Source organism: Balaenoptera musculus, chromosome 14 (assembly GCF_009873245.2).
Source record: "Balaenoptera musculus isolate JJ_BM4_2016_0621 chromosome 14, mBalMus1.pri.v3, whole genome shotgun sequence".
In the NCBI taxonomy this organism is placed as follows: domain Eukaryota; kingdom Metazoa; phylum Chordata; class Mammalia; order Artiodactyla; family Balaenopteridae; genus Balaenoptera; species Balaenoptera musculus.
In genome coordinates, this window is record NC_045798.1 from 26045564 (window position 1) to 26054437 (window position 8874).

Here is an 8874-nt window from a genome sequence, read left to right on the forward strand (position 1 = left end):
GAGGTGACTGTGGTGTCTGGTCTGGAGCCTGCCCTTGTGCTGCTTGGGGAAGACAGGAGACGGCTCCCTGCTGGGGCAGCTCCAGTACTGCTCTCCCCTGGGGCCCCCCACCGCTGTGGGCCGTGCCCACCTCACCCCTGCATGCTCCCTTGGGGTCCCGCATGGGGGGAGGACTCTGCATGTGGGCCCCCAGGGCCTGGAGGGAACACAGAGCTCTTTGTCTCTGGCCTGATGTCTCTCCTCCCCCACCCCATGGAGTTGCCCACTCGCCAAGTACAGGAGGCCTGGGGGGTGGGTACCAGGGCTGGTGGGCAGTGCTGTGCCCTGTGGGAAACGATCCTTGCCCCCTGTCTGCACAGTCTCGTGCCCAGCCCAGGGGGCCCTGGTGGGGAGGTCAGCAGCCTGCGCTCCTCTCTGGGCTCCCAAACTGCTCCTCCCCTGCTCCTTCCTCAAAGTGCCCAAGCACTGCCCAGACGTGAGTGCCAGGTCTCTGGAGGCCTCCTCTAACTCCCCGACCACAGACGGACCCTCCCCCCTTCTTTGGTTTCCATGGGAACCCTGCCCAGGGAGCACCCAGGGGAGATCAGTGTGAGCTTGGTCCCTCCCTTTTGGGCAGGCAAGGCCCCTGAGTCCCAGCCACCCCTTCTCCCAAACTCAGCCGCAGGGCTGCTGCTCAGTGGCCCTGAGGCCCACAATGCAGAAAGGCTGAGGTGGAGGTGGCATCAGCCTTTATTGTGGGGTCTGCACAGTAGGTGCCTGCTGAGGGAAGGCTGAGACTCCAGCCTGGACCGACCATCCAGTCTCCAATGAGCCCATCCTCCTCTGTGCACTGGATCTGGGTCCTGGGGGGTAACTCCACCTCCATCACCCCCTCCCACGTGCTCGAGTGCTTTGCCAGTCAGGAAGGAGCCAGGGCGGGCGGCGGGTCACCTGGTGCAGCAGGCCTGGGGCTCGGGCCCTGGCCCAGCAGCTGCAGAGCCCCAGGTGGAGGCAAGGGCCGTGGCCCCAGCCACGCCACCCTCAGGCTCTGGGTCCAGGCTCTCATAGATGGTGGGCAGCGAGGTGCGCTGGCTTAGCCGCCGGCGCAGGCCAACCAGCAGGGGCTGGGGCAGGGAGGCCACATCCACGTTGTTGCCCAGGTCCACCCAGGCCAGCACCGGGAACTTGGTGGTGTCCTTGATGGCCTCAGTGAGCTCACGGGCGGCAGCCCGCGTCAGCCGGTTGCCGTTGAGCAGAAGCTGGGTGAGGCGGGGCAGCGTCCAGAGGCTGGGCAGCAGCTGGTGCAGCAGCTCATCACTCAGCCCCGTGAAGCTCAGGTCCAGCACTGCCAGCCTGGCGCCCTGGCTGCCCAGGTAGTGCATGATATTCTGCACGTCCTGTACTGACAGTGGTATCCCCGATAGGTTCACGGTCTCCCCCGCCGGCAGAGTCTTCTGGAGGTTGCTCTTGAGGCTGTGGGAGGGTCGAGGGTGGGGAGGGACTGAGCAAGGGCCCCACCTGCCTCAGACAGTGACCCCTCCGTCAGGGCAGCGCAGGGCAGCAAGGCCCAGGCCCTGCAGATGGCCACTTTCTAGATGAGTGGCCACGGGCAATACTCTGAATCGCTCTGAGCCTTAGTCCCCTTTGGTTAAGAGGCGACCTGCCTGTGAGGATTAGATGCACTTGCATTAAGGCTCCATGAGCTGTTACAAAAACCCTCTGTGTGCTTGCATCACCACACCTGTTACATCTGTTGTCTCTTATTTTTATGCCAACTCAGTGGGGTGGGAATGATTATCCTATTCTGCAGAGGAGCAAACGGGTGCTTGGAGGGGTGACGTGACCCTTCCACGGTCACACACCACTAAGGGGGAGCCAGGTCTCCAAATCGGGGTGTTCTGACCCCTGAGCCCATGCTTTTTTTTCACGTGCCTCCTCTAAGGTTGACCCTTTTGGAATAAGGATAGATGTGGGAACAGGCCCAGGGTAAGCAAGAGGGCCATGTTGGGGGATGTGGGTGGGATCTGCCCTAGGGGAGGGCTCCCTGTGTCCTAAGCTGGAAGGGAGGTTTAGAGACTGAGGAGGGTCCCCCACTACCCCCAGAACCCCCTCTAGTTCTCTCCTGTCATTTGAACATGGGCCTGCCTGGGGGCTGACAGAGGTGGGAACACCTCCAGGGCCCTCACCTGCCAAGGCAGGGAACAACCCCATGGGCTCCAGGCTCAGCATGGGCCACGAGGCCTGAGGGAGGGGGCAGGAGGTTGGGGGGCAAGCAGGGGAGAGCACCAGGGCCCAGGTGCCAGTGGCCTGTTCCCAGGCTGAGTTTGTGGCCACGAGGTTGTGATGGAGTGACTAAGGGGGACCCCGTTGCAGAGTGAGCTGCTGGGCTGGCCGTGGAGGCCTCAGCTTCAGGCAGCCTGGCAAAGAGTCCCCAGAGGGCTTCAGGAAGCAGGGCAGTGTGGCCTTGGGCAAGACACTCTGCCTCCCCTGGCCTCAGTTTCCTTCCCTGGAAAATGGGAATCATGACCCAGACTCCACCTCCCTCCCAGCCTGTCCTAGGGACTGCTGACTCCAGCTGAGGCCCCCAGGGGGGCCAGGCCCTGTGACAGGCGGGGCGTTGAGGGACAGGCAGATGGCAGGAGGCAGTCACCTCCATTGACTGGCAGTCAGTCAAGGCCAGGAGCTGGCCTTGGGGAGCATCTGCCTCCATTGCCACCGGCCAGTGACGGGCTGTGATGCAGCCAAGGGTGAGGGCCTGCAGGGTGGGATTTCAGGCCCCAGCTCTTGTTGACAGAGGCCTGGGAAGGGACCCCCAGGGGCCAGGCGGCTGGGCTGTGTCTGGGCTCCCTTACCAGCTCTGGGTCTTCCTTCGGGGCAGGCTGGACCCCTGCTGCCACTTGGAGTGAGGGGTGAGGTGGTAGATGAGCTGCCGGCAGGTCTTGTCCGAGGACTTCCAGAGCTCATAGTCCTGCGGGGGCAGCGCTGTCAGGGGAGGCAGAGCCCTGTGCGCCCCCAGGCCTTGGGGACCCAAGTGTGTGCATGCGCACAGCCATTCATCACGGATCACTGAGCCGCCCACTGGCTTTCCCCCTCCACCCCCGCCCCCCTGCCCCGTGGCCTGGCACAGAGCCAGGGGAGGCTGCCCACTGGGAGCTGGACAGGCTGGTCCGAGGCCCGTGGTGCCCGGCGGGAGGAAGCCTAGACAATGGGCCCTTGTTCCCTGTCCTCAGGCCCTGGGCCAGAGTCTCGGGCTATCAGCCGCTGGCTCCCTGTCTACCCTCGGTGCCTCCCTGGGACTCACCACAGGGGGAGGCAGGACCAGGCCTCTCCAGGGAGCCCTGCTCCACTGACGCCACCCCCAGGGAATAGGAACAAGCCAGGTCAGCACGCTCTTCTTCCTCTCACTCTCCAAGCGAGACCGCACCCGTGGGGCCTGGGTCTGGGCTGCCAGCGGGGAGGGTTACCATTTTCCAGCACCACCACCTGGCTCTATCTGGCTCCCAAGTGGGCCCTTGCAGAGGCCCAGCTCGGGCAGGATGCGGGGTGGACTGCTTTCCACAAGCTGGCACTAAGCACGCTCCACCACCCAGCACATTCTTTTATCCAGTCCCTCTGTTAACAGCGGGCACACACAGTGGCAGCAAGCCCCAGGGGTCACCGCGATGGCTCTAGGCTAGCCTCAGAGACCCCTCAGTGACAAGTGCACCTGGACGTGGCAGTTCAGAGCTGGCAGGGCCCAGAGTGGGCATTCCTGTTTCACATGGGGGCTCACTGTGACAAAGGGCCGGGGGCTGGGGGCCGGCCACAGGCTGTGTCAGGAGTGCGGCACCTTCCATGCTTATGGCAGGACGTCCGCAGGTGCCAACATAGCAGGTGGGGACAGGTGTTCTGGGCAGACGCGGTGGCAGGAGGGGAGTCGAGGCTGCAGGTGGCAGGTGCCAGCTCAACACGAGGAGGGATTTTCTTGTGGCTTGAGTTGCTGTGGGACGCAGTGGGAACATGTGGACAGGGGTTCCAGCCAAGGGCGCTCTCTTCTGGCTCTGGGACTCAGGGGCTGGGAGCCTGGTTACATCAATGGATTTGTCAGAATGTCCTATATCCCGAAGGGTCCCCATACGACTACCTGCCTGGGTCCCAGGGCCTGGCGCACAGTGCTGAAATTCAGGAAACGGGTCTAGGGAATTCCCTGGCGGTCCAGTGGTTAGGGCTCCGTGCTTCCACTGCAGGGGGCACAGGTTTAATCCCTGGTCAGGGAACTAAAATACTGGATGCTGTGCTGCAGGGCCAAAAAAAAAAAAAAAAAAAGAGGAAACGGGTCTACCCAACAGATGACTTTCCAGGGCTGGGAAAGCAGAGTTCCCATGTGCTCCAGCTGCTGGCCAGCCTCATACACTGAAAATGGCATCAGGTCCCAGAGAGGGACAGTGACCCGCCTAAGGCCACGCAGCAGACCAGGTGAGGGCCCAGATCCTAGCTCCCAGCTCTGGGCTCTTCTGGCCTGTCAACCACACTACCCAGCCTGGGGCCCGTGCCTCACCGACTTGGGGCACTGTAGGTCCCGGGCCAGGTTCACAAGCAGGTCGTGGGAGATGGGGTCCACCAGATTGAGGAAGGCCACATTCCTGTAGAGGATGTCTGTGAGGAGGGTCCCCTCGAGGCCCAGGTCCTGCAGGTAGTGAGAGTGGAGTGAGCCAGGGGTCGAGGCCTCCCTCCCCTAGCCCCCATCCCAGCCAGTCAGAGGCTCTCACATCCGTTCCCCTCTCTCCATTTCCCCCCTGAGGCTTGCTGGAGCCCTCCCCACAGTGGCGATGGGCCAACTGTCCGGGGCAGGTGGACCCTTTGGATGAGCAGAGGGTCGGTGCATCGGGGGCCTCAGGGAGGCGGTAAGTGGGTCTGGGAACCCTTAGACTGGTTCCCTGGAGGTGAAACGTTCTGCTGAGGCCCCCTGGCTCCTCTGGGATTGGGCTTGTCTGGGGGATTCTCTGGGGCTCCTTGATGATCCCCAAATGCCCCTGCCCTCCTCATTCCCTTTGGGCCCCCTGCCTCTATCCACCTATCCCCGAGCACTCCTGAGCTGCAGCTGCCACCTCTTTGCTGACAGGTCCAGACTGTTCCTGTCAGGGTGGAACTCTCTCTCTCTCAGCTCATATGACACAAAGGCAACTCAGACTGGGTGTGTCTCGCCTCCTGTGCCTCCGCTCAGTAAAGGGTGCCACCATCCCATCTTCCCAGGCACTTGGGCCAGAGCCCAGGAATCACCCCACACTCTTCCCTCATCCCTCCTCTGCCCAGCTCTCCCCACCCCAACCCACTGCTCAAGGAGCTTCAGGCCTCATCCCCTCACAGCCTCCTCCCGGGGCTCCCGGCCTCCTGATACCCTTCCCGTCCACCCTAATGCTGCCAGAGCCAGCTCTATGAAACACACACTTGACCCCTTAACCCCTTCAGTGGAAACCAAATGCTCTCAAGGTTGTGTGATGGCAGAGACTCGCACACAGCCTGCAGTCTCAGAACTCCCCGTGGCCTGGCCTTCACACCCTCTCTCGCCCACCAGCCTTCCTGTCCAGCCTCCAAGCCTCCCACCCCTCACACAGATCCCACCGTCAGGTCCCTGGCCTGCCCTGGCCTTCCTGCCTTCACCCCTTGGCCTCTTCCTCCTGTTATTCCCATAGGCCTGGTGTGGTGTCCTTTAGGGGGTCCGTTTAGAGGATATGCCGACAAGCTGATGGGACAGGCACAGCCAGGAGGGGCCTCGAGACCCCATGTGGGCCCTCCCCAAGCCAGGGAGTAACATGTTCTGTGTATAAGCCCAGGGCACAGTAGGCCAGGCCAGGCCAGAATGACCAAGGTCCATAACTGCAGAGTCCCTGAAGGTTATGGGGCAGGACAGGCCCCTCACTGGGCCTCAAATTCCAACCTTTGGGACACCAGTGGGCAACCTAGCTCGTTCCCCAGCTAAAATTTCCAACTGGTGCCTTGGGCTGCAGACGCCATGCTGGACAGAGATAGTGCCTCTGAATAGTCTCTGGCTGATTTGTGCTGCTCTGTTGTTTGCATTTTAAACATGGCTCAAGTTGGAGATGACAGCTAGGGAGGATCCAGTAGAAGGGAAGGATGGCTGGTGAGCCTGGGCTGACCCAGTCAGGGTCCCAGACCGCAGCCTGCCTTCTGCTGATGTGGACAGCTCCTCTTAAAGGGCCAGCCCCACCTTTCCAGCCTGCTGAGCCCAGAGAAATGAAACCCAGTGCAGCAGGAGGAGCAGAGCTGGGAGACTGGAGGGTGAGCTCTGGCCTTGGCTGGCCCCCAATTTGCTCTGTGGCCATAGGCTCACTGCTTTTCTCCAAGCCTCAGTTTCCCAATCATCCACCTGCAGGTCAAAGACCACCGGCACAGCTGATTTCGGCTTACAGGATGGGGCAGATTGTGGTGGCAGCTGCTGCAGGGTATAGGGATGTGGGCAGAGAGAGGAGTGGCTTGCTCAGTGGTGATGCTGGGATCAGACCTCATGTCTCTTAAGGCAACCCAGGGCTAGGGATATGGGACTCAGGTACCTGGTGTATGTGGAACCAGAGCCCCCGCCCGTCGTGATGTGATGTTGTGATGTACAGATGCCAGGTGTGTGTACTCAATGGGCGAGAGCTGCCTGCTAGGAGGATGGGCATTGTGTGCTGTGGCTTTGTCTGAGCTGACGTGGAGAGGTTGCACCCGCTGACCAGCTGGGCTGTCCCTTCCCCAGGTCCTTGCTCCGGGGTCCAGTGCAGCGCCTCCCTTCACCCTGGAGGGGGGAACCATCCTCTTCCCATTGTCCCTCAATACAAGATGATTCACCCCCACCTGCCCTCTTCCCAGCCGCCCTCCTTTCTTGGCAGGGCCTGAATGTGGACTCATAGCTCCAGGCTTGGGAGCACCCTCAACACCCACAACTGACCTCAAACCCCAGAGACGCATACAGTCATGGGACCCCCTCCACACTCACAGTCCCCCCGACCCCACAACTCTAGCTGACTGCTTTCCCTCCCTCGCCCTCCGGCCCAGACAAGACCCCCACCCCCTGAAGCCAGTCGTCCCCTCCCCTCGGAACCCGCCCGGCCCGCGCGCCCGAGGCCAGCTCCGCATTTCCTCCCGGCCCCTCCTCGGTCTCCAGCCCCGGCCGGCCGGCCGGCTGCTTGGCTGCTTCTCTCACCTGGCGCAGGAGGCGCAGCAGCTGCTGGGCGCGCTCTGGCCGCCGCTCGCGGAGCGTGGACTGGATCTCGCGGAGCCAGCGCACCCGGCGCTCATAGGGCGCCGGCCCGCACCCCGCCGCCGCCCCAGCCTCCGAGCCCGCTTCGGGCCCGGCCCGCCGGCCCAGCCGCGCCCCCATGATCGCCGCGCGGCGGGCGCCGAGCCGGCTGGAGGCAGGGCCGCTTGCGCCCCGCCCCTGGCCCCGCCCGGGATGCTCCGGGCGGGGAGCGCGGGATCCGAGGTTGCGCGCCCCGGCCGGGCCGAAGCGGAGGAAGGGGGGAGGATTCCTGCTGGGGGCCCCGGAGCTCCCACACTCGGTTTGGGGGTGTCGCTGGAGGAGGCCCTCGCCCGCGCTAGACCTGGCTCGAGCCCTGTCGCCAGGAACTGGAGCCGCCGGGACGAGGTGGCGCTCGGCGCCTTTAAAGGCTCCGCGCCCCCGTGCTGATTGTGGAACAGTCGCTTTGGCGGGGCAAAGAGCACTGGACTTGGAGTCAGGGCGGGGTGGGTGGGGGTTCCGCTGCCGTCTGCCAGCTTTAGACAGTGCCAGCGCCTGCTTTCAGAATCTCGCCCGCCCCAACCGCAGCGAGCAGTTGTAGCATCTGACCTGTCCACCCTGCGTGGACACTTCTGAGTTGACAAATGTTTATCACCCCTCCTTGCTTGGTTGGGGGCAGCCTTGGGCAGGCCGGCCTCCTCTGCCAGCCACCTGGGAGATAAATGGGATGGGGGATGCTGGTTAACTATCTCAGCCTGGCTGTGGGCAGGCTGGCAGCAGGCCAGCCGCACCTGCCCCTGCTTCAGTCTTCCCCGTGACAGAAGTGGGGAAAGTGTATGGGGTGGGGGCTGGCTACTCCAGGGACCAGGTTTGAGCCAGGAACCCACTAGCTGGAGGGGTCTTTGTTGGAGGCTTGCTGCCCCTTATAGCACCCCCCACCCAGCTCTGGGCCCCTCACATTCCCAGGGTAGGGGGCTCCAGACCCTGACCTCCACAGCAAGGAGGGTGTGTCCGGCCTGGGAGGACAGTGTAGCTGGGCACGGGTGCAGGGGGTTGATCATGGACAGCGATAGGGGGAGGGGAGGCTGTCCGAGGGCCTGTGGTAAGTGAGGGCAGAGTTAGGCTCCTTCTTCTGAGTTAAGAATTGCCCCCCCAGGACTGTGTCCAAGACAGAGTGCTGGGCTCTGTGGTGCCCTGGGGCTGAGCCCCTGAGACAAGGCAGAGGGCCTGACCACCCACTGAACCCCAGCCCTTGTCATTGCCTGCTTGGGCGCCCCCATTGGGCCTGTTCCTGGGGCCTTCCTATCCTGGACCCCCTTCTTTCCTTCCATCTGCGACTGGACCCAGACACCTCCCTTCCCTGCTATGTAGCCAGCTTTGTCCTGGGGCCACCTTGGCACCACAGGTTTCCTCCCTGGCAAACCTGCATGACTGCCCGGCCTGCCTTCCTCCAGGGCCAAGGTGCTGTCGCTAAACTGAGCCAGAGACTTCAGCAGCAGCCCCGTTGCCCCAGGGGCCTCGCAGACCCCTACCCAGAGCTGGCAGGCTGGTAAGACCTCCCCTACCCTAATCTCAGGGCTGGAGCCAGAGCTGGGATGATTCCCAGATCGTGACCATATCCTTCCAGAGGCTGAGCCAGGTCTGGACATTGTCCCCTCAAAAGCGAGAAGGCCGAGGTT

At 63.0% G+C, this 8874-nt stretch overlaps 1 protein-coding gene across 1 annotated transcript; it reads right to left on the reverse strand.

Annotated features, from left to right (window-relative positions):
- Positions 1 to 706: 706 nt before the first annotated feature.
- Positions 707 to 7559, reverse strand: LRRC75B (leucine rich repeat containing 75B). The gene is made up of 4 exons (XM_036823085.1): positions 7163 to 7559; positions 4517 to 4645; positions 2832 to 2947; positions 707 to 1452 (listed from the first exon to the last, which is right to left on the reverse strand). Exons 1-4 carry the CDS (start codon positions 7337 to 7339, stop codon positions 927 to 929), a joined length of 948 nt encoding a protein of 315 aa, XP_036678980.1. The 5' UTR covers positions 7340 to 7559; the 3' UTR covers positions 707 to 926.
- Between the last annotated feature and the right edge of the window lie 1315 nt (positions 7560 to 8874).